At 38.3% G+C, this 26,329-nt stretch overlaps 1 protein-coding gene across 5 annotated transcripts in view; it reads right to left on the bottom strand.

Moving 5' to 3' along the window:
* The window catches only part of KIF16B (kinesin family member 16B), a 134,125-nt gene that overhangs the window by 36,250 nt on the left and 71,546 nt on the right, over window positions 1-26,329 (bottom strand). For 2 of the 5 annotated variants that reach the window (XM_065739534.1, XM_065739533.1), the window contains 5 exons: window positions 24,023-24,181; window positions 23,119-23,224; window positions 22,543-22,593; window positions 14,708-14,830; window positions 3,605-3,694 (listed from right to left, as the gene is read on the bottom strand). In XM_065739534.1, coding sequence (XP_065595606.1) covers window positions 3,605-3,694; window positions 14,708-14,830; window positions 22,543-22,593; window positions 23,119-23,224; window positions 24,023-24,181 — 529 coding nt within the window. Of the gene's footprint in view, window positions 1-3,604; window positions 3,695-14,707; window positions 14,878-18,917; window positions 21,520-22,542; window positions 22,594-23,118; window positions 23,225-24,022; window positions 24,182-26,329 lie in introns of those variants that run through there. The other 3 variants (XM_065739535.1, XM_065739531.1, XM_065739532.1) reach the window with 3 other exon arrangements.

A 26,329-nucleotide genomic window follows, 5' to 3' on the forward strand; every position in this document is an offset into this window, starting at 1 on the left:
GTTAAATGAGCTAGAAGCCAATAGCTTTAGCACTTCTTTCAAAGTCTTGCCTGCATATACATCCTTATCTTCATGAATTAACCTATAAATGAAAGTACACATTTCAACTGCTCTTCGGCAATCTCTGCATGGATTTACAAATATTTTAAGACAGTGATTCACTATTAGGTCTAAAAATGCCTTGATGCTATGTGCTTCTCTTTACACCATTTAGAGATTTTCATACACGGAAGTTTCCAGAAAAGTGAAAGGGAACTCTGCGAGCAAAGCTTACAATGAAAACCCAAAAAAAAAGAACTTAAATTACTGGTGTTTGTCTGCCTCTGGCACAATCTCACCCTGCTGCAACCTCTCCAGTCCTTCCTAATTTGTAAGTGACATGTTTCTATTAGATAAGTAGTCATCACCATCCTGCCATTTACATAACAAGAAATGTGAAGGTACATAAAATATAACATATTCTGAGACTGTAAGACAGTTTCTACTTCCGAAAAGACATATATTTTTTTTAAATCTTACCAACAAATCAGTTTTCCAGTGCATTCCTTTGGGAATTTAGTGGCAGCAACACAAAATGCAACATCAGCAAGTACTGATGTAGTAATTCAGAGCTGAGCAACTAATGAGCTGTTAAGGTCACTTCTAAAAAGCAGGACACTCATATGGTAAACACATTCACAGCATTTTCTCCATTCATTATAAATATTAATTTAGGGCTGGAAGGTGAGCTATACAGAATAAAATCCAACTTTGATGGGTTCTGATGACATTTAAGGATCTAATTTCTTTGGAATAAAACATAGTAAGTATGGAGCCAACTCTGCCAAACTTGTTATTGAAATGTATTTTAGTGCCATAATGAATGCCAAATTAGGCCACTGGCAAATGAAAGGAGACAGATGACTTTCAGTTTGCCAAACAAACCAAGCTCCTACTCACTGCAAAATTAATTCCAAATTTCCCTAAATTAAGGCTATTCAAAACCAAAAAGGCTAAAATATAGGAAAACATTCTCATTCACCTATGTAACACTGATAGTGAGACTCCTTCGAAGAAAAAAAAAACACCAAAACTTTACTACAGCAAGGGATATTAAAAGTTTCCTTCATTACAATGTGCTCTTACCCTCTAATAAACAAGGGCATCATTTGTGGAAATGCTTATGAGCAGAAGAAACCAGCTGCAGAGTAGCTAGGTTTCTTCTGCCAACAAACTTGCCATTTATTTCTGGTGCTATAAGTGTCAAAGGAGAGGACACGCCACAGAGACCTGTACTACATAAAACAAAGAAGGCAGCATCGCTGCTGAAAGGAACAGGGCTTCCAGAGTAGGTACTTCAGTGACAGGGAGAAAACTACCATAAAAGCAGTGGATGACTTGACCAAATGCTTACCTCTCTTTTCCTGTGCTTTAGAGTGCTTTGTACTTAGAAAAGATATGCATATTGAATCTGATCAATCACTTATTTAAGGTTGCTTTGAAGAGGGGTCTAGACAAAGGCTGGAAGAAGATTCTAATAAATTTATAGACCTTCAGTTTAAGATAGTAAGAGGGCTTATCATTTCTTTCAAGCACACTGGAAACCAATACACATTAATACACTTCTCCAAAAAGTACCAGACTTTAGGGAAAGGTGTATCGACAAACTTGTACGACTTGGTATTTGCCCCGACTTACATAAAGACTGTTGAGGAAAGAGCAGATAACTCAATAAAACATACTATGATGCCTCTCCTACATGGAAATTTAATCACCTGTATAGTTAAGCCAATAATTCTGTTAATTTACTAGACATCGATCTCAATAAATTGACCTAAGACCAAATATATGGCAGCACAGAAGTGTCAATAAGAAACAAATTAGTACATTAAAACAGAAAATAAATTGAGCTTGTCAGCATGACTGCAGCTAGTGAAGGAGCATAAGGAATGAAAATTACTTATTTCAAGCATGTATTCTCCACATTTGAGGAAGATAATTATTTACCTATAATTGTTCTCAGGAGATGCATGGAGATAACACAACATCAAAGCCCCTATGCCTCTTGCTAAAAGCTACTAAGAAACCTGCAGAAGGTCTACTGTTTTTTCTTCTGTCCTACCAATACCACTCCAAAGTTCTCATGATTCTTAAGAAAAAATCCTCCTCCTGTAGCAATAAAAAGCTTGACTTTGTCAGCCTGTGAGTCACATATGCTCAGTTCAAGAAGTTGACAATAACATGCTGCAGCACAAGGGACAATTTAATGGAGGCTTTAGGAACATCAGATTCTTTCTGAATTTGATTACTACAGACTACAATGAAGTTGATCTCCTGAAATAATTGCAAATGTCACATTCAATTGCTCCTCAGTGTACCATCAGGTCTGATAACAGGCTCTGAAGAAGTCTTCTCAAACACGTTTTCCTAAAAGGGAAACATCAGTCTGCAGAAGGATTCAGGTAACCCTTTTCTATTTCAAATGGGTGACAGTCTAGCCATTTTTTCAGGAGTTAGGTGCAATTAGGATATTAGCGTCTACGTACTGTATCCCTGTAGCAATTTCTTTGAATGAAAAATATCACAGTGATGTTCATTCAAAATAATATTTTTAAAAGCATTTGTGAAAAGAGAATGTTTCAATTTTCTACTCAAAATTCATTTTGATCTTTTAGAACTTCCTGACAATCAGAAAAGATGACTGTAATTTTACTCTCCTTAGGCTTACTCTTCTTTATGTAAAGTTTCAGTTTCTGGGTTTCATAGTCTTTTGGAACAGGAATAATCTTAAGTTCCAGAACCTCCAGACACAGACTCTTGGTATTCTACTCTTTAAAACCTCAAGGTCAACTCATTTTTAGCTTAAAGAATACATAAGAAAGAAAATCAAGAAAGCTATTGCATCATACTCCCTGACACATTAATGTCTTCTAATATGTAGCCCGTAAAAATATATGGTTTATGCTTCCTTCCTTGAGACAATTCTCAAATTAGGACCACTTCAATTGCTTTAATGATTTATTTCTTCTAATATCCAACAGAACAAGGAGAAAGGAAGCAAAACATTAACAATCAAAAGCGAGATGTGGAAACCAAGAACTGTAATTTTACAAACACTCACTGCAATGAACTAAAGTGTTGTTAGGCACAGCTCTTCATATCCTGAATGCTCAAAGTCTCAGAGGTGGTCAGAAAGATCAATTTTCCATTTTGCAGAAGCCTGGAAACCACTATCACAAAAGGGTATCTGTGGAACAGCGCACTTCTTTTAAATGAGGAGCTGTCAGGATGACATGGTATGACTTCAAGTATTTTGCAATGAACAAAGCAGCAACCTCCAGGGAATGACTCCAGCCAGAGGTAAAGGGAATTAATGGCTAGAGGCAGCACATTTAGTCATGGTTTCACTGCAGAAACAGCATGCAACGATCCATCCTGGCTCTATCAGCCTTGGAGCTTCAAACTGCCAAAGAGCTTGCATTTTTACTAAGAAGCATACTGGTTTTGTGTCAGCTTCTCTCCTGCTCTCCTCTCAAAAAAGGCAAAAACAATCAAACAAACAAACTCACAAAGTTATTTTCAAGGCTCCACTCTTTCCTGCAAAACAAATTTTACCAAAACTTACCTCTGGGTACTTCAATTTTAAAGTTCTATGCATTTCCCGAAAACGACTGTATCTTCTGAATACTGTCCATGTCTCATCCAAGACTGTCATCTGTATCACATGATATAAAAAGAAAAAACAGAAGTATTGCCACATAGCACACCACACTCAGAACTATGCAGCATACAGAGCTATCAGATTAAAATGGGTAACTGTAATTTCCTTATATTCTATAAGTTATGGTGTACTTAACTTTTCTGTTATCGCACAAGCAAGTTTTTTGGGCTTTTGTTGTTTGTTTGTTTTTAAATAAGGATCACTGATTGCAAATAAAAAAACTGAACATATGTATTCCATATTCCAGAGTAGACTGACAAGTCTGTAAACACCTTAAAATATCCCCAATCACTTGTTGCTGCAATTATGCAGCTCACAGCATTACAATTAGTGGGTGTTCCACTAATGAACAGCACCCAACACAAGTGTAGCACAGCCTCTCTATATGTTAAGTGCATCTATTCTTATATAAAATTATGCGTATATGCATACATATAGAGATGCACATAAAAATATTGACCATACTTTCCCTGTACACACAGAGTTCACTATTGTAGAGAATGTGGTTCCAATTTGTACAGTAAAAAACTACATGTAATGGCTTTCAGTGGAAGATACTCCTTTTAAAGCACTCCAAGCTTGTGCCATCAGTATGCTGATGAGCATCTCATTTCTATAGGAAGTTTCATTAAAATCAGCAGAAGAGCTCCTGTGAAAAAAGCACAAAGCAAAGGGAGCAAAGAGGACGGCAACCCAGCTACCTAATTTTGCCACCCAGATACATTCCTTCCTTCACTGCAACTGAGAAACCAACATAAAAATTTCAGTGAACGAAAGATTTTTCACCGCCTAGAATTAGGTGAAATGAATGAAATTTCTAAGTGGGTCATAAAAGTGATATGAAAAGCCTTTGATTTCACAGCAAAGCCCTTCTAATGCTCTGATGATCTAACGCTATGGAGTGATGCTGCAGTGAGAGGAGGGCATTTTGCTACACCAACTAGCACAGCTGAAGAAAGCAACAAGCAATACCTTAACAGGAAAGCTTACTGCTTTTCTAATCCAATTATAGTAATTATATACAGGAAGATGGAAAATGGGAATGGAGTAGGATAACCAAGTAGGAGAAAAGGAAACTGGGACAATAAAGCCAGAAAAAAAAAAAAATGCATCCTAGCTTGACAAGAGCCAGCAGTGTGCTCTTGCAGCCTGGAAGGCCAACTGCATCCTGAGGTAGAACAACATAGGTAATGGGTAGCAGAAGGGTGAGAGGGGGACTGTCCCTCTGTGCTCTGCCCTTGTGAGGCCATATCTGTAGCACTGTGTCCTGGCCTAGGACCCCCAGTACAAGAAGGATGCGGAGCTGCTGGGGCCACCACGATGCTCAGAGGGCTGGAGCAACTCTTCTATGAACAAAGACTGAGGGTGGCAGGCTTGTTCAACCTGGAGAAAGCTGCTGGGAGACCTCACTGCAACCTTCTGGGACTTGAACAAAGATTCTAAGCAAGAGGGGCCCAACTTTTTATGAGGTCTGATAGTGATAAGACAAGGGGGAATGGCTTTAATCTAAAAGAGAGTAGATTTAGGTCAGACGAGGGTGGTGAGGCCCTGGCAGTGCTGCCCAGAGAGCTGTGGGTGCCCCATCCCTGGAGGTGCCCAAGGCCAGGTTGGATGGGCCTGAGCTGCTAGGGGGCAACCAACCCACGGCACAGGGTGGAACTGAGTGGGCTTTAAATCCCTTCCAACCTAAGCCATTCTATGGTTCTAGGACCCAAGCAGCATTGCTGAGAGTTGACAACCCAGCCTTTTACCAAAGAGATCTCTGTTGCAGTAGGCGTGGCTGGGACATCAGGATGTTACGGGACAGGACCTTCCCTGCTCTGAGATTAATTAATTATGCATGCTTAGGGGCGCGGACGATGATAGATGTATGTATATAAGGAGCTGCCGTGCCTTATTAAACGCCATTTTGCCATTTTCTACATAACCACATTGGTATCTGTGATGGCAGTGGCCCTAGCGTGGGGAGATCACTATGGTCCAATCTTCAAGAATGGTGACAACATATGGTGCCCCGTGTGAGGCAGATTTGACTGCTGCTCCCCTTTCCCCCCCTTTTTTCCCTCCGGCTTGAAGCAGTGCAGTGATGGTACTGAGCCGGGGCCCGGTAGAAGTGGAAAGGCACGGTGACAGTACGGAAAATCCAGGTCTTGAACTGACCGTACACGACCAGTAGAGAGCAGCGGGGTGACAACGCTGGCTGGCAGTGTGGATCATGGAATCGGTAATTGAGTTAATATTCTTGCTATGTAAGGATTACTTTGATAAGAATGCTCCTTCTAAGAAGGAGATTACTGCAGTTATTTCCCGGTTAGAGTGGGAGGGGGAGGTTAAAACCCCCTGAGAGATTCTCAACCACCAAAGATGAGATGACCTCACTTCTGGGCTTGTGCAACATACTATGAGTACCCAGATGGGGTCTGAGTTAAAAACGTGGGGTCTCATTTTGGGAGCATTGAAAGCGGCTAGAGAGGAGGGAAAGATATGGGTGGAGGCTAAAATACTTTTGAGCTTAAGCAGCAACAGTGGGGGGCGAGGCACTGGACACAGGCCTTCTAGGCCATATGTCCGGTGGGGGCCCGGGAGAGATTGTCATTTACAGAGACAAAAAAGAGTCAGAGCCGGCTGAAGTGATCACTCTGCCGCTGATGGCTGTGAGCAAGATAACACTGGCAGAATCGGCCACACTCAGCTCGGGAAAAAACAAGGGCAAGATGGCGCCGACAGCACCAATCGTCTCCTGTTTAGAAAATGAAAAACAATTTGGTGGAAGCCTGCAGCTGCTTACTTACCCACCACTGCCATATCTGGAATTCCTAGTCAAAACATTATATCCTTTATCTCAGTTACATTCCATACATGGGGGGAGCAAAGGGGGAAATAATGGAAGGAGCCAATGGGTGACTCTCGTGGGCAGGACCAGCTTACTGCCCAGCTTGTTACTCCCTCTAGGAGGGGCCAGACCAAAGATCTGCCTGGATTGGATGAGGAACAGAGTTTACCTTCCTCAGTCACACCTAGGGGCATATCATTTCCGCCTACAGCCGGGAGCAGGTGGGGCACACTGTCCGCAGCTGTACCCAGGAATGGAATTTATTTTTATGGGGCAATATAAAAGTTTCTTTTTCCCCTGGACTTCTTGATTTGCCCTGGGATCCTGGACCTGTCTTATCAGCGTTGCCTGGCAACTACTGTGCATTCCAGCATTTAGTGCACGGCAGACTTTGTAGTGACTGTGCTTTTTCTATTCTAGTAGTAAATCAAGTGTGAGTTAGATAAGATTTGATGTTACTAATGTTGGAGTCTATGGAAATAGCACTTTTAATGTATTTAGAACGCACAGTTATGTTGTTAGCCTATCAATTAGCTCTTTTCTAATTTGTTAAGACAAACCTGGAAAAGAATCCTAGGTAAAGGGATGATTTTGTTTTAGGATGATTAACTCTCTTTCACCCACTAATCAGAATTTTAAAAATATGACTGTGCATCACTTGAGATAAAAGCACACACTATCTTACTTTGACATATGATCCTAACAGAGAAATATTGCCCAACAGATATTTAAGTTCACTGATTTCTTTAATTAGCACCCATATTAGGAACCTAAAATCCCCTGACAGAAGAATGATCTTGGGAAGGAACAAAGTATTCTGATAGCTTTAAGGCAACTGATATTTATGACTTTAAGTATTTTAGATAGAGCTGACCTTGGTAGTTTATTCTGTTTTGCAAGCAGGTGTTCCTTTTGGGTTCTGCATCATGCACTGGCCACGCATATGCAGTATACAAATGGAAAAAACTGCAAACTCTGAGAAGGATTAAAGTTGGGTGAAATCTGCGATGGGTGAGAGAGAAAAAGTGCACTCTGAAGCAGGGGATGCCTTGCTAGCACTGCCTTTCACATCCACCACTGGCATGTTCCTTTTCTCTCTTCTTTCTGGTGATTTGCCATTTCTCAAGGGTTAATAGCTGATAATGCACCTGGCTTAGGGAGTTTCTGCTTCATGCTTACTCTTATCTAAAATGGATGTGTGTGTGTGTATGTTGACTTAAATTTTAACCCTTTGTGCTACTCTGAATGCGCAGTTTGCTTGCTTCTGCTCTTGAGATATCTTGTCTCTCAGATCCAGCATACCCTGAAACAGCACCACTTAAGCTTTAGTCACAGTCACCAAGTTAGGATGTTAGCTGTCAAAAGGAAAGTAATACCACTAGTGATGCTCTATCAGGTTTACCCACTGAGGTTGATTTTGTTTGACATGCAATTATTCCTTTTAATCAGTTACTGGTACACAAAGAATGGGATCCTCAGGGATTCATTTCCAGGTTGCAGGAACTTTAAGCTATGTGTGAAATGTGTGTTTGTTCACTTCTTATTAAGAATATTTCTTGTCCTTATAATATCATTGCTTTTCTTATTATTTTCTCCTTATAATATCACTGTCTCTTTCTTACATTCAGCAATACTGTTACAGAGTGTTACTAGTTTGCAGTATGTAAATAGTAGTATTAATAGTTTGCTAATAAATAATAATGGGGGTTAAGAACATCTGACAGAAGGTTCACGAGAGCCATCCACGAGACAACAAGAGATCAAGAAGCAGAGAAAGAAGATGGAGCAGGAGTCGTGACCAAAGGAGACACAGAAGCCATGACAGATCAGAAAGGTGTGGACGATTATACTACCTTGAGGAAAGACTGAAGATGTCAACAAGTAAGGAATGAGAGATATATCAGAAAGGTGTTAATGAATGGTATTATGTTATAGATAGAAGAAATCACAGATGGACTCGTGACTAAGACTACTGTTTAAGGTTTTTGCAATAGTGCTCACAATCTTTGTATATATTTTGATCTGTCTATCATGCTTTATAGAATGCTTGCTACTGTGCTTTGTAGAATGCTTGCGAAGCTGCTTGCAACGAATGATAGAAAGGACTTTTGTCCAACAGATGATAAGAGTATCACGGGTTACGTGGGAGGTTTTGGGAAGGTGCAGGTACCGTTCATGCTGTAACAGGCAAGGCTTCACCGAGCATAAGGGAGGGGGGGATGTTGTAGTAGGCGTGGCTGGGACATCAGGATGTTACGGGACAGGACCTTCCCTGCTCTGAGATTAATTAATTATGCATACTTAGGGGCGTAGATGATGATAGATGTATGTATATAAGGAGCTGCTGTGCCTTATTAAACGCCATTTTGCCATTTTCTACATAACCATATTGGTGTCTGTGATGGCAGTGGCCCTAGCGTGGGGAGATCACTAGTCCTCAGTGGTCCAATCTTCAAGAACGGCAACAACAGACCTCCAATCCATGCTTCCCCATTCCCTCTACCCTTGCAGGGGCATATCAAACAGTGAAACTGGCAAAAGTGCTTCGGAAATCAAAAAGTGTGCCCTATGATATGAGGAACTAGGTCTTCTTTTATTTATTGCATTTGAGTTTAAAGACATAAGTAAACAAAACTGGACTTCTCAAAATATAACAGTGCTTTTTTGTAAATGTTTACTTTCCACAAATTGCAGTTGGATGAAGTGATCTTTGGAGGTGCCTTCCAACTGAACTATTCTACAAAGAAACAAACATTTTTCTGGAACATCTCCTCAATGCAAATTCATTATTTCTGATATAATTCATCTCTCCTGTCACCAACAAACTTGACTGCTGCTGGGATGGCTGCATGATGGACTATATTTCCTTACCAATAAATTCATGTACTTGCCCTCCCTCAGTGTGTTGTTAGCAATGTCTCAAGCCTTACAAGTGAGGTGAATGGTTACAACCTGCATAGGCAGGTTTAACTACAATAAACGAGGGATTCAGGAATATGCATGCTGTAACCGATCTTAAGTGACCCATTAATAATCTTGTTCTGAATAATTATTTTAAAGAAAAGCACTCAGTGACTTAAATGTTGTTTCTAGTTTGTTTTTGCTTTAATTCTGTTTCATAATACTGCCAATTGCACCGTGAATTTTTACTGTGATAAATTTCGTTTGCACATGATATTTATGCAAAAAGGACCCCATTTTTCCCCAGAGCTTTCACACCGGCATGCCCTATGGGGAGCAATCTAGCCTGAAGCATCCAGGACTCTCCCAGCTACACAGCCTGGGGAAGAGCAGGTATATCAACTTGCCAATGATGCTGTTGTCTGAGCATCTGGCAGCTGTCTAAGTGACAGGGCAGTGCTGAATATACCCGACTGCCTGCAGCCAATTTTATTAAACTTCTTAAAAGGATCTATCAAATACAGCTGTCTCAACCACTTCAGCAATACAGAACTGCATAGGAAGGCAAAGCCACAGATCTGTGCTGCTCAGTACCTGAGGCTTGTTCTCTACAGTGTTCTCTGGTGGCTAGATTTGACTTGTTCCCTGTCATCCCTTCATTTACCTCCCTAATTTGTATATGACACCAGTGAGTAAATGCACCCCAAAATTTTATTGTTATTAACGAGACTATTTTCCTCTGTTGAGGTGAGGTACCATCAGTCACTCTCTTTTTCTGTACTGCCAATTGGAAAATAAACTTCAAAGCTAAACATAACCTTAACCACTCCCCACAGCTTCACAATAATGTTAAGACAGATGGGACCAAATTCCACTCATATAAGCAGAATAACAGTGCATTTGACACAGCAATGACATTTCTAGAACATGGTCTTGTACACCTACAGCTGATAAAGTCAGTTTGGTCTTTCTTCCATCTTTCAGTAAAGACTGTATGACAGAGTAAATAATCCGCAAGTATGGGATCAGGATAAGTGAAGATCTATTGAACTGTAACAAGTAAATTCGAACAGCCCTTTACCTTTTACTTGTAATTTACTACTAGTTATATATATATATATATATACACACATACATACATACATACATATGGTCAAATAAATCTATAAGACATTTTCAAAACACTGTATTTTCAACTGATCTCAATCTAAGGCACTCAAAAGATTTGTTCTCCAATCCACCCCCATACAAATAAGGAAAGCCACAAAAATAGGTATATTACACCTGCTTCTGAAGCCACCAGAAAAGAAAGAATTCCTACCTTACATGTCTGAGCTTATTAAACAGTCACTGCAAAAATTCCTATCTCCCAAAATATTTGACCTTGCTGAAATTAGTCCTCCCACTTTCAGTGAACACAGCCTATGAAAATCTAGGATCTGCAGGATACTTTGGGATTTATCCTGGCCTTCTCACTGGGTTTTTTAGAATTCATCTTTAAGGGTGTGAGTACTATAGAGATGAGGACTGTTTTTAGAACTTTGTTCCACACAGAACATGTGATGCTTCATGCATTAATGAGCACTGCTTCTGCTTTACTCCAATTCCACTTTAACTCACAGAGCTCAGAAGAAAACGTTGACTAAACCCACCAGCATTTTTAGCAGACCCACCACAGCATTTGGTGAATGCAACCTCATGACTGGACCTGAAAAAAAACCAAAACCCAGCCCGCTGCTTTGGGATGTATCTGCCTTGATCCTCTACACAAAACTCATCAAAGATGACTGGAAGGCTTTGAAACACAAGAAAAAGCCAGTTTTGATAAAATATCAAAGAGGATGAATAAAATGAAAGAAGTCAAAACAATTAGGGAAAGCTGAACAAAAATGAGAAGGCATATACATGTACGTTTAGATAGCTGTATATTTTTTTCACATACACACACCCTCTTGTTCTTGTCAAAGGATCCCTGTCAGAGCTATGCTCAATTTCTGGTTTGGCTTCCCATCACCTGCTGCTGGAAGACCCACTCATGTCTTTGAACTGGAGGTTCCCCTTTCCCTGCAACTTCTCTGCTCCTCCTGCTTTCTGCAGAAGCTGTCTAGTAATTTCAGGTACTCTCTGTAATAGTTGCCAACCATATAAAAACATTACAGTGCAAAAGCTCTTCCCACATGCAGTTTCTGCTGTGGCTTTGCCTGAATATTCTGTGCATTATAACAACACAAAAGGAAGCAGAGAACACATGAGAATCTTCTGGCATTCCAATTTAGCTCTAAGGTAACTGAGATTAGATCTGATTGAAATACTCCTGCTTTATCATGTCTTTAAAGTTTGCATACAAAACTGTCACCCAAATGAAAGTCTATCAAATATCAATATCAAATTTAATATCAAATATTTAAAAGCAGACCCACACAAACTACTCCATGATTTTTCTTGCAGCAAAAAAAGAAGGTGCTAACTCTAATAAAGAACATTTTGGTTTCCATTTTGAATTCTCCCCAGAATTATCTTGTGGGCCTTGCTTGATGTCAAAAAGCATGACCTGTATTGAGGGACAGAATGTGAGTGGGTCAGAACACCTTTCCAGAGATTATATACATCTAGATGGACAAGATGCTGAACCTGCAGTAGAAGAAAATATTTTGGATGGTATAGAAGGGTTGAAAGATTTATGAACTAACACAATGCTACCAAGAAGTGGGGAACTTGTTCTCTTTCTTTAGGAAAGTAATTTTTACTATTTCATGTTACAAGAATTTTATACAGAATATTTTTCAGATTTGTTCCCCCACACAGCAACTGCAAGGATGTAACTACGAATACAATCATTATAAACATCTGCTGATGAAAATACTTCTGAGATATTTAGGATTCAAAGGTTTTGAGTCTGTTTTACAGTTCAACTCAATCTATCTTGGCTCTTTCAGATCTGTAGTGCTGTTACACATACACAGGACAGCTCACTTTCCCAACAAGAAGAACCTTGGTGAAGAAAGCTCATTACGGTAGCAGTAAAGGAAATGAGATTAGCACCACAAGAGCCCCTTTCCAAGATTGATGCACCTTCTAATGCACCATCACCTGGAAATTAACTAGAGTAAAGAAAAGTGGGGCTATAATAAAGAATTATTTCTACAATTGACACTGTATCCTCACCCATCATGAAAGAGTAAAACAGGTTCGCATTCTCTCCTTCTCACTTGTAGAAAGGCAATTCCACTTTCCTAGATTTTAGGGGAAAAAAATTAACCACTATATCACATATTCTGATACCTTGCAGAATGAGTAAGGAAGAGCTGAAGGATACTAAAGATTGAAGCAGAGATAGGAGCTCTGTGGGGAAAAGATTTAAAGTAGAAAAGTTTGTGGAAACTCTGCAGAGCATAGCTTGGAGCAAAATCCTGACCGCAGCAAAAGCAGCCCAGTGTGACACAGAGATCTGTAGGCAAAAGAAAAAAAACAAGCCATACACAGATGATTGATTTGTGTAAGGGAGTGACTAAGATATATCCCACAGACTGTCAAACTCATGTCCATAGGATTATAACAAAAATACTCCTTTAAGGAAGCTGATAGCAATGGAATGCAATTATTAAAGTGATGGCCCATTCCCTACTCTCTATGCCATCATTTCCTTGCTTTGAGCTTCATCAAAGATATTTAAGCAGCAGTTTCTCTCAGAAGCAGCCTAGAGCTGGCATAAAAGAGTGAAAAATGATGGTACTGACTAGTACAACAGAAGAGAACAAAGCTCTTGGCCAGAGGACTGCATCAGGTCATTCCATGCCGCTGGAAAGACCAGCCTGTGAGTCTTTGTTTCTCACAGAAATGAAAGCCAAGCAACAGAACGAATGAAGCGTAATTTCATATGCTCTTGTATTTTTTGTTTGGATATTATCCTGTTCTTTCCTCATTAAAAATTCTGTCTCTTTCCAGCATATCCACCCGCCCCCCCAACACTTCCTTTTGCATCAAGTGTAAACCTTCCTTCACATATTCTTCACCTAGCCTTTAATGCCAGGTCCCCCAGATATGCTTCCATGGGTTTTAGGGGTGAAGGGAGAGCACCTGGAAAAGGAATCTACTGCTCGTTTCTAAAAGGGCACAACGCTTTATACTACTTCATCTATTTTTACTAACCATTATCCAGTTTAATAAATCCCATCCACTGAAAACAGTTGGCAACTATATCCAGTCCTTAGGGAAGGTTCAAGTGCATTTTTCTGTGTGTCTCTGATAGTTGCTGGGCTCTCACTGGCCCCAGCAAATTCAACATTAAAACAGCAAAAGGAAGCATTCAATTCACAGAGTGCAGTATGTTTCAAGATGACAATTTATTTAGTGAAAAATAGAGCTAAGACCGACCATGTCAATGAAAGACTTTGCAAAGGAGGTCATGAACAGTGCCCCAAAGCAGTCCTACACCCTGTGAAGGCAGGTCACTCCTCCAGCTCTCACCACCTAATGAAGCATCTGACAGTACCCTCAGCGATGGTGGCTGCCAACTGAGTCTCTGATGCCATGTACATCAGTTATGCTACATGTCCACATGCACTGAAAGCACATTTCCAATTAGATTTCACATCTTGCTTTGAAAAAACACTGGCTTAGTACCAGAGGAAACATAATGAATATGCATTTTTTCTAGCACTTCAGCACAGAGTATTGACTGGGAAAGACACTAGAATGGAGGGGAAACAGTATGGAAAAGACAGACCTTGTAAATGCAGAGTGGGAAGAAACAGAACAAAGAGCCAGAAATGAAACAAGCTTTGGTTATGAGTATCTGTAAAATACTTGAAATATTTAGGTAATGAGAGCCTAATTTAAGTCTAAACGTTCTCTGTACTTTACACTTACATCTCAGTAAGACCTGGAACTGCCATTCCCAAGAGTCTAACAGCCAAACGTTTGGAAAATGCTCACCTTTATAATGTCCTATATTGTGTACGCTTCTCATAACCCCTTGGGTTTAATAGTACAGAGGCTACTTACACAGAAAACAACAACTGCGCTCACTGGAACAATGACTACATACCACTGGGATTAGCAAGGTGACCTCTGTAATTTGGAGATTCTCAGGTGTGCTTCCTATCAGTGCTTCCTCTGTGACTAACTGCAATGTTAGAGTAAACACCTATGTTGGACAGAGATAACTAGGAACTAGTTGTTTTTAAAGAAAAGGCATTTTCCTATTATTATTATTACTATCATGCTGTCTATGTTTAGAAAACATTAAGAAGAAGCAAGTGAAAAGTACTTACCTTTATTTCAAACTCATAGTGTTCATCCTTTCCCTGCCCACACAGGACATAGCGTGGAATACTAACTTTAACTGGGTCCTTTAGGTCATCTGGATTTGCTCCCAAAGAACGACAGACCATCCGCTTTCAAGTGCATACCAAATAGGGAGAACAAAGGAAAACCAAAATCACTAAGTAAGGAAAAAGAAGAAAAAACCTTCACTGAAAATGAGAAAATATTCTCAGCCAGAAGAGCTGGGAAAGAGAACATGGTAGTGGCAGAAATTACTTTGAAAATGAAGGAATTACTTTTACAAGCAAGTCCCAGCATTTTGCTATGCATGAAAAACATGAGGTGAATTTGAATAAAATATTGCTGATTCTGTGAAAGGACATCTTCAGCTTAGATATCAAAAATGAGGGAAAAGAGAAGACCTGTTACCCCCCTTTGAAACATTAAATATATGTCACAAGCTCATTTTTCACACGTATTCATAGGTTCATTAGGTTGGAAAGGACCTACAAGATCATCTAGTCCAACCATCCTCCTATCACTATCCCTACCCAACTACTAAATCAAATCCCTTAGCACCTCACCTAAACGCTTCTTGAAGAGCGCTAGGGATGGTGCCTCAACCACCTCCCTAGGCAGGCCATTCCAGTGCCTGACCACTCTTTCAGAAAAAAAATGTTTCCTCAGGTCTAATCTAAATCTTCCCCGGCGCAACTTCTGGCCATTCCCCCTCGTCCTGTCATTATTTATCAGGGAGAAGAGGCCCACCCCCTCCTCACCACAACCCCCCTTCAGGAAGTGGTAGAGTGCAATAAGGTCTCCTGTGAGCCTCCTCTTCTCCAGACTAAACAATCCCAGCTCCCTCAGCCGCTCCTCATAAGACTTGTGCTCCAGACCCCTCACCAGTTTTGTTGCCCTTCTCTGAACACGCTCCAGGGCCTCAATGTCCTTCCTGTAGTGAGGGACCCAAAACTGAACACAGTACTTGAGGTGCAGCCGCACCAGAGCTGAGTACAGGGGGTATTTATACATCAAATCTGTTTACAATAACACACAAAGCTGTAGGGGCTCCAGGCAATTCAGAAAGCTCTTAAATCCAAGTCATTTCACAATTAAACAGGGTATAGATAACATAAGAATCCACTGTCAAAAGTTTCCTACTATTTTCTTTAAATCCCATCCCATAACAGAAACCTCAACAATGATCAGCTTATAAAGTGTGGTCAAAGCTATAAAGTGTTATTTATATTGCAAGCACTCTGCACTAACAATCAGATGGAATTCATAATTGTAAAGTTATGTCAAGAACAAAACAGTTTTGCAGCTGAAAAGATCAATGTTTTGTAGAGATCCTATATCCTGTAGCATAAGCATCTGTAGTGATGGAAATCGAACTGGAAGCTCATCCACCAACTCAACTGAGAGTATTTGGCCTGAAAATGTACTTACAGAAGCAAGAGCAGTACAATATAAATTAAAAGAAACAAAAAATAAGTTGAGAAGCTATTACATCAAATTTATGGCCACTCCACATACTTGTATTTAGGGATGCTATGCATCACCTCATCTGTAGCTGTATTCTCAACATCTATTCTCATTACTGTAGCAGCCTTCATGAAGCACAATGCTTGGTCAAAATCCTTCAGTCTTGACCAACCCTACCCAAAAATCTGAATGTGGTTCACATTTCTGCTCACTGAACTGGGTCTCTCTGTAGCAACTCTTGGCTGCACAGTACATACTACAGGTCACCATACTACCACGAGTAGCAGCAGAAAGGTCTGACACAGCCACAAACGCCCCTCTGTATACATAAAGCTTTTTTCATATCCACATCTGCTTATTGGGAAGAAAGGCTGTAATGTAATCCCATTATTTCATTAGTAGTCGCTCATAAATGCCCCAGTATCATTTTCCTTAATGCTAGCATTAATAGTTGTGGAAAACACAAAAAGTGAGTTTTAGTTTCAATTGACATTACCTATACGTTGCTTTCTACAAGCATTCATTTTTAGTGAAAATATAAATAAAGATTATGTTTGAATAGATAAAAAAAATAAATATTTTTTAAATAATCTTAATTCACCAAACAAATCTCCCCTCCATATTGCACCTCCTCTACTTTCCCCCAAGCTACATGCTTTTCAACCAAACAGCTTTCTGGAGTATAGAAATGTAAGCAGTTCTTTGCTTAGGGAAAAGATGAGTTCACTGCCTTGACGACAGTATGATCCACTTTAAAACAACAAGCAAACCATAAAGTCACTCTTAAAACCACTACTGTCAAGACATAATTTATTGGCAGTCATTTTCAGGAAATTATTACAAACAGCTAAAAGTCAGAAGAATAATCTCAAACACAATGTACTGTGAAAAACTTGCCCTAATACATTAAATAACTCTTTGATAGTGACGAACATCCATCATTATGCTTAATTTACAGCAGAATAAAAGATTCCATAGTGAAATAATTTCTCTTTTCATAAATGTGAATTATATTCACCAAGTTAGATTTGAAAACAAAGAAGAAAGCCACATTATCTGGAACACAACATATGCAAACATATGCAAACTGCAGAGTATAATCTAAAAAGAAATTAGCTTCAGTAATTGCTGTCATTTAGCAGCCTTGACTTAAGACAGTCCTCGCAGAAAGCATCACTTAACATTAACTTCCAGCAAGACTAAAGAAATAACTTAATGATGTGAAGAAGGGAGTCACTATCTAACAAGGTTGATGTAATGTCACGCTCTGACAAAACTACTGTATATTCCATGCTCTGTGACATATCCGTATATACTTTTTCATTAAAAACAAAAACTGTACCTCAGAATAAACCAATACACTTTGCTCTTGTTTTTGGAATCGCTTAGGACACTATAAATTTATGTTATGATAGAAAAATCACAGCTTACTATCCAAATTACCCTCCATCCTTCCAGCCACAGCTTCCTCATCCAAAGTAAGTTACATCTTTTAAATCTCAAGTGAATCACATGATCATGTCTTAACAAATGGTAAGAGCCAATGGGAAGAATTCGTATACTAGTAGAGAGACTGAAGTCTAACTGTCTGGTAGAAGACTGAACCTCTCCTGGCAGTATGCTTACAGAATTCAGAATTTCAGATTAGATACCAGCATTTTTCTTGCCAATGACCATCTTCCACAAACAGGCAGATGGCATATTCATACTCAGTTCCCATTGCAAGGGAAGGAACAAAAGATGGCTCGCTTCAAATTGTTGAATATTGGACAGGACTAACAGGTAAAGAGGAACCGTTTACTAAGCTCAAGGCAAGTCTTGACTAATGGAAATGCTGGATCTATTTTCAATAGTTCTGTTACTTTTTGTAACATAGAATTGAAGAGTCTGAAAGTGATTTAATCTCACAGCATTACTAATCCCATTAGTAAACAAGCAGAAAATGAGGCAATTAAGGCCAGGCATTTGACACATTACATGGGACAATTCTAGGGTTAAATTTGCCTCATCCAACATGCAGCATCCCCAATTGCTAACTTTCCATTTAACAGTATGAAAAACACATAGGCAAATCATAAACCTTTATTAAATCATTAACACAGCTGTAGTAGCATTACCAAAGGTCAAATTGCCAAAGCACATCTTTTCACACCCTGTAATCTCCTTCATTTTCACATCACATTTTACATAAGCACTCATGCCACTGGGAATCTATTGTGTAGGAGTCTAAGCTGACTGTTTGGACAAAATAGATAGGAATGACTCAAAGAAGCCTTATACTGCATCCCTGAAAGAAGCAAGTGGGGTGGTAGGTTAGGGGGAATGAAACTGGAAATGACAATTGGATACTCTCTGTATTTTTGCTGTTCTGTTTCACTGCTTCCATGTAGGCTGCGCTCCCTTGGGCCTGAGCAAAGGGGGCAGACTCGGGTTAAAAAGAGATACAGTAAATCTATCAATCCCTGGTACCTCAGCCACCGTGACTTAAAATAAGTCAAACATAACTTCTTTTGCACTTGCAAGAAACTTTCATCCAAGAGGGTGTTAATCCTTAATGCAAAACTCCAAGGGAACCCAGATTTGCCAAATCTATTTTCTCCAAAATTGTAAGAATAAAAATTGTAAACACGTTTCATATTAACAGCATACAGTGAACTGTATGAATTATACTGAAGGCTTAAAACACACTTAGCAGTTCAGACAAAAAATGTTGCAAATATTATGAAACACTGAGATCAATGGCACAAAATACACCAGAAGCATGGAAAACAAAGATACTCAGATTAAGAAAAAGGGCAATCAAGGAGATATGGAGAAAATATATTAAGATGGATAAGAGATGGAGAAAGCCAAAAAGGAGACACCCAAGAAGGAAATTAGAAGATACAGCTGTAATTATAGTCTTGATCCACCTACTACTTAAAATAGAATTATTTAATTTCCTCACCTTCTCAAGGAAATCTATGTACAGTACAAAAAGTAAGCTATCAAGTAATAGTGATGTAAGTAATAGTAAGATGTGTGTACCCACCCTAAGGTATTCTCTTAAACACCCAAAGGACTCTTTTTTTTCTTTTTTAAATAAAATCAATAGACAGAAGAGTATTTTATCAATATTCATTAGCCTCCTATTTTGAATGTATCTAAATGTATTTCGATTTCAACACCTAGTCAGATGCATAATTAGCCAAATGGCTTCTTTACTTGAACTGAATGTTAATTCCCAGATTTCCGATGGTATATGCAAACTGCTTTGAAGAACTGATGGGATGACTGACATTTGAGTATTTATTTCTTTTCCACAGTATTTTGAAAAACTAATTCCTGAATCAGATCCAACCTTGCTCCTTCTAGAAAACACAAGCTCAATTTTTGTGAGATTCTCTTTGTCTGGCAAAACTATACATCGGATATCATTCAAACTGTACAACTGAAGGCTGTCAAACTGTGATCGCTTGCATGAAGCATCCAAAAAACTAGGTGCAGAATAAAAGGCACTGTTTTCCCTTAGGAGACCAATATGAGTGGTAGTAAGAACTAGAGATCTATACGCAGTCTGGTTAGCACAGTTTGTTTTCACAGTGGTATACAGCATGACTTGAATGTCAGCTAATGAAGGTTTAATATCTCCCATATTTTCATGGAGTAAGTAAACCAGATCAGCTAATATCATTCTGAATTTACATGACAAACGTACTCCTCTTGAAAAGACTATGTCATTTACTTCTGCTGTCCAGTCAAGTGAAATCCGCATCAAATCACCTTTCAAGAGCTGGTGATTTAAATAAGCAGCATCCTCTGTTGTAGAAATCAAAACGCTCATTATGTCATGGCAAATTCTTTGAGTACAGTGTTTGTTATAGGTAAATATTGTGAGTACATTATCTCCAGCAGAACACAGAAGACTCACACTCTGTCCAGCAAAGCCAACATGAATCTCCTGTATTGTGATGATTGGAACCTCATGAAATACTGCCAAGGAACTCTGACCAATTTCTTGTTTGGCTGGTGAAACAATAACATATAAAATAGAGCTGAACAGAAGTAAGCAAGCAGGTTCTGGATCACATTTTTTGCAGTTGCCAACAGCAAGCCAATATATACCTTTCAACTCCTCCATACTAGTACAAATTTGAGGTAGGGCACGGGTTAAAAAGTCCAGCATTTTTTCAAGAGAACAGACCTGAAGCTTCATAAAGGCATCAGGGAAATGCAGAAATGTCTGTCTTAACACAAGACTATTTTCCAGCTCTTCATTCTTACAACAGCACACAAATCCTTCAGCTGGCTTTCTCACACAGGCATCTGAGATTCCTGTGTTTCCACACATCAAGACATCTTCTTTTACAGGGGATTCAGGCAAAACATTTTCAGTATGAGCTTCGGTGTCACCAGTGGAGTGGGATACGTCTTGATTCATATCAGACTTGAAGAATACATCTACTTCCAAGTTCCTTATAAGTGGCAAATATTTTATTAATGACACCACTTGTGCACATCTCTCGCTTTTGTCACACAAACTTCCCAACTTCTTAATTTGCTTAGGAACCACTGTATTGTTGAGCAATTTATTACTTGTACCTTTGTAAAAGCAGAAAAGCTTTTTGAACAGATATCCCAGACCATAGGCATGTTCTGGTCTGACATCAAAATGAGAAGCTACTGACGTACATGAGGTTAAATCAGAAGCTTTTTCAATTGGAAGCTGAGAACTACTTGTCTGGTCTTCCATTGTCTGCTGCATGGTCTTAAACAATCTGCTTTCTTTAACAGTTATTTCAGAATGTATGTTAGACAGAGGAAAGGAAAGGCTTGGTATGCTATTAAAACCAGTCTGCTCATTAGCACGCATTAAGGATCCTAAAGGAGACAGCTGTTCCAAGCGGGAACAATCACATTCAGTTCTTGAGTTGTCACAACCCCGAGAAGTAATTATTTTATTGTCAAAATGATTGAAATTTCCAAATCTGTAGAGTGAGTAAGCCACATTATTTAAGTCATGACTTTGTAAAGAAGTAGATAAAACATTCTGATAGGGAACATTCTTACTCTTTGAAGATTTAATATTTTCAGAGTGAGTTAAACTGCTTTCATTGTCATAAAGACTAGCAAAGCTCTCCTGTTCTGAATTTCTCCTTCGATTCTCAAATGCCTTTTCTGATGTAAAGGGGGAGGAGATCCTTCCAGGCCTGGAAAATAAATCCCACATCTCTGTATGTTCCTTCTGTCTTTTATGAACTGTTACTCCTGTGTTTTCTCCACACAACTCAGAAGCACATTTGTCATCTTTAAATATAAATGGAAAGTCACAATGTGGCTGCCACTGTTGACTTTTCTGTTAAAAATGTCAAAAGAAGAAAACAAAAATGTCTTTAAAAAATCTTCTGATTTTAACATTTCTTAAATTCAGGCTTGATTTTGATTGAGTTTATACAATCACTGTATAATCTGCCAAAATTAGAGAGGAAAAATCCAACAAAATTGATTGAGGTATGATTCAGGAATGATTCATCTTCCCAGGCTGCTTTTACAGTATCCATTCCAGTACAGTATCCATTTCACTTGGTATATATTTTCTTTATTAAATTGTATATATGTATATTTGATATGATATTTATATCATTGTATATATGTATATTTATAGGAAAGTCAAAAGGGCAATGGAGAAATGTGTAAGACCTTTATTATTTTTCCATACACGTACAAAAATATAATGCTACACTATCCAAGATGGTGCAAAGGCAAGCACAAGGTAATGTCAAAAAGTCCAAGACAGTTTAAAATAAACAATGGGAAAGTCCAAATGAAAGCTATTGAAGCCCCCCTTCCTCCATAAAAGTTTAAAAACATTACAATATTTAAGAACTACTCACCAAGTTGAGTCATTAAAGAAGTTTCAAGCAATTGCAAAGGAACTAAGGGGTCTAAGCCTCAGTATAAAATGAAACCTTCATCACATTCAGGCAGATTTGCCCAAGGCTATTGCTAATATTACAAATACAGTACTGAGTTCACCATGCAACATAACAGTGCAGTGGTATTCTGAATTTATCCTGTCCTCATCAAGCACTTTTTATAATCTAGGAATCAAGAAAGGGATACTGCTCCAAATTAAGAATCATGAGAAAACAAGGAAGAAACATCCACACCAACATATCTTTCAACAAGGAAAAAGTGATGCCCGATCTAAAAAAAATCACTTTCACTTCCAGATAGCAAAATAAATTGCTTTCTCTATTAGCCATTAATCTTGCTGTGAATTCAAATTTCTAATTATGCAGCTAAACATTAAGAAATTTAATTACAGGGCATGCCATAATTTAAGACAACCACTTAATTCTGACAAATTATGACCTACCTCATACTTCAACTTGCGCTGAACAGCGCCATTATTAAGCCTTTCATTATCCTAAAAACAAAAAAAGATACAGGTGCTTATTAAATAAAGCATCTTTCTAGTGTTAGTTCATTTTAAGTATTTATAAAAAGACATTTTTTAACAGCCTCAAATAGCTGTTTTCTTATTTATATTTATTAAACCGCTAGCAGAGTCAACCAAATTGTTCCTCAGATGAATCAAATCATCAGTTTTTAAATGAGCATTTGTTTGCAAGTACAAACAGTTCCTTATCTTCCAGAAGAAATTTTATCAATGTATTTTAAAGGCATAAAATGAAAATTTTGATTCTATCTGCAATCTTCTTATGGCCATTGACACAATTTTCCTTGCACATAACTGAAATAAAATACAGCCACTAGAAAATAAGACCAGCAAGACCTAAAACCAATAGCCCTGATTTATTTAATTATATATCAATGGTAAATTACAGTTAAGCAAATGCACGAAAACATGAAGATTATTGAACAAAAACAATTACTTTGTGTGTGCTAAGGCTGAACTGAAGGTTAGGATTTCTTACCCATTTTGGCTCACCTTAAAACTTTCTGTAGACCATAACAGGCTACTGTCATTATCCTCGGCTTTATGATGAATGTTTTGGAGCCTTCTCTGCACTTCTTGTTCAATAAAGGCATTTATCCTATGAGATACAAGTAGGAAAAAAAAATTATCATATTCTTAGAGAAAATCTGAGACAGGCTAGAAGGCTCTTGAAACACTTACGAACCCAACTGCACAACTCTAAACTGGCAGGCTTAATGTTTGATCAGCCTTATCCTTATCTGGAACTCAGATTTTTGAGTAAGTGTTCATTTAATAGACAAAGGTATCCAGTTTTTATCAATTTGTTATCACAATTACACAATTCAGTGGAGCACAGATGCAAAGTGGTGACTTAACCTATCTCTACACACAAGTTTGGCAATGAAGATGAGGGAGATGAAGAAACAGAAGGCTGAGGTTGTATCTTTATTACTCAACGGTTTGCTGTTCTAGGTAACTCACGCTATCAAATGTGCGATCTTCGAATAGAAAGAACATTCCAAGAGTTGGTATATTAATACCATAAGTATTATATTATACTATAAGTATAAAAAAAACCAGAGAAGGAAAATAATGATTTTAAGTAATAGTGGACAACTGTCCTGTTAAGAAGGCTTAATGTAATATCACTTGTTTTGTTGCTCTTAGTGCATATAAAGTAATATCACACAGACAAAAACAGTAGATGCAAAAACAATTTAAGTTTAGAGTTTCACAAATCTGTATTCAAAAAAAAGAAACAGCACAGGAGCAGCACAGCAAATTTATTTCTAGGCTGTTCTTTCAGTATATTTACAGGATTTAAGTATAGTTCAACATTGGCAGGACAGTCTTTCCAAGTATTTATTTTCTACTCCATTTATACAAAAACATTGCAGAAATCCAGGTTACCTACCTGTCATCAACCAGTGGAGCAGAGGGTGGCTGTGGCTTTGTAGGGCTCGTAGGGGAACTGGTATGGAAGAGTCTCTCTTCTAACGTCCCATGATTTCCTTTCTGACCACCATCACCCTCATATATTTTTTGCTTCAGCTGCTGAATTTCCTGATCTAAGCTACAAAGAAAATGTAAGAAGTAATTCATGTTGTCTGTTTTAAGGTGCCACTGATTCCCACAGTTGTAGTACTTCCACTGCGATACATGTATGTAAGACCTTAGCTATCAATATTTATGAAGATCTGGGCACATTAATTGTTCTTTAAGCAAATTTAGATAGGAAAGTAAGGATAGTTCAAGAAAAAATTACCACACCAAAGCTAAACTAAATAAAACAACATCAAAATCTTTCAATGGTATCTACCTCAGTGCATTAAGTATTAATTCAGGAAGACTAAACCTACCTATTAGGGTAATTTGAATAAGTTTTCCTCATTACAAAACTTTACTAAGGTCTCACTTATTTACATTCTAGTGTGAAGTAAATGAACACATGAGGAAATAAACTCAAATAACTCAAAATACAGCAATAATCCAAAAAAGACAAAGTCAACCTGAAACAGCAATGAGGCAGGACACATTTCCTAAGAAAAACTTAAAAAACGTATGTTACATATATAAATCATACTATTTTTCAGTTATTCCTCCTTTCTGCACATATACATAGTTGAAATTACAAAATAAAAAGTATAGAATTAATTTTACATCATTTACAAATCATCTTTTGAAATGGAAACCGCCTCACTTCCTCCAACAACAGAATAAATATCATATCAGCCAGAGTCATGCACAGAATAGAATATATAAAATCAGATACAGTAGTTTAGACTGAAAATGCCCGAGGCATTCAGTATAAAATAAGAAGCACTTCTTGCAATATTTATCACTTAGTCAAACTCTATTTTAACAAACCGATCTGCAGAGCACAGTTTTCACTTAAAACGTGGCTGAGATTAGATTAGTACCATAGTAATAGAATTCCCCATTTCCATTACAACTTTTGTCTCTAAAGGTATTTGTTTCTCTAGGATTTACTGAAAATCAGAAAGTAAAAGTTCCTGTAAAAAGGAAGGGGAACAATTCAAAGCAAGGATTCTAACACCTCAACAGCAGCTGGATATACCCAGATTGAAGTATGTGCTACGACTGTTCATTCCTTCCTGAAGGTTAGTACAGAAAACTGAAGAGAGTACACATGCACAGGGGCTCAGGCAGAAGTAAAGCATGCTGGATTGTTACTTAATGTTTTGAGTTCTTTCCACTGCACAGCCAGAAACCATCTGTTTCTTATGATTAGCAGCAAAACAATCTTGCATCCTGCAGGAAAGTGGATGGGAGATGGCTGATGGATATGGGGGAATGTTTGCAGCTATGGAAAATCAATTTAACCACAAAGATCAGAATTATATTAAGGGAACATATCTTATCTCCCAATTTGTAAACATCCTCCTATCAAAAGATATCATTTCCTATAGCTATAAGCTTATCCATCTGTGCAATGCATTTGCCAATCAACTGCTCCCTGCCCCTTCTGAGTGATGCATCCCATTGCCTCAGAGATGATTCTACAGTCATATAGTGCTCATTATATTGCTTTAAATCTCTGACAATAGAGACAAAGCTTGCACGAGCTATTCCAGGGCAAATTAAATTATCATTTGAGGGGATACCCCTGTAGGTGAATGAGATTTTGAGCTAAGATACTACTCAAATTGGAAATTGCATCCAGGCCTAGGTTAATGTAACATTTCATATGAACACTGGATTTAAACATTTTTAGAATAGTTAGCACTATCTCTTTTTCCAAAGCATATCATCACAAAATGCTTTCTAGATTAACAATAAGAAACACATGCAATTCAAGTGCCCAGGATATCACAACTTAACACTGGGAAGTGTAAACTCAAAGATCTGAGCACGATGTTTATATAAATAGCTTGAGATGTTTAACATATTGCTATTGTCTTAGTATTTTCCTTTGCCACAACATTCACAAGAATTCAGCTCTCCTTGTGAGTACATAAATGACACTGTGCACTAAGTTACTCAGGCCCCTGGGGCTCTCACTGATAGACTATGAAGTTTTATTTGGTCTGTGCAAGAGGATTTTAAAGTAAAAAAGGAATCACTTCTTAGGAATCCTTTTCCAGTTTTATTCTTCTACCTGACAACATATTTCTTTCCACTTAGCACACAACCCACAATCTCTTGAGGGCTAACTACAAAAGCTGCCTATTTTTCTGGAACCTCCAGTTGTTTATGGCTG

Source organism: Cyrtonyx montezumae, unplaced genomic scaffold (assembly GCF_038088225.1).
Source record: "Cyrtonyx montezumae isolate F1298 unplaced genomic scaffold, pur_monq_1.0 scaffold_24, whole genome shotgun sequence".
In the NCBI taxonomy this organism is placed as follows: domain Eukaryota; kingdom Metazoa; phylum Chordata; class Aves; order Galliformes; family Odontophoridae; genus Cyrtonyx; species Cyrtonyx montezumae.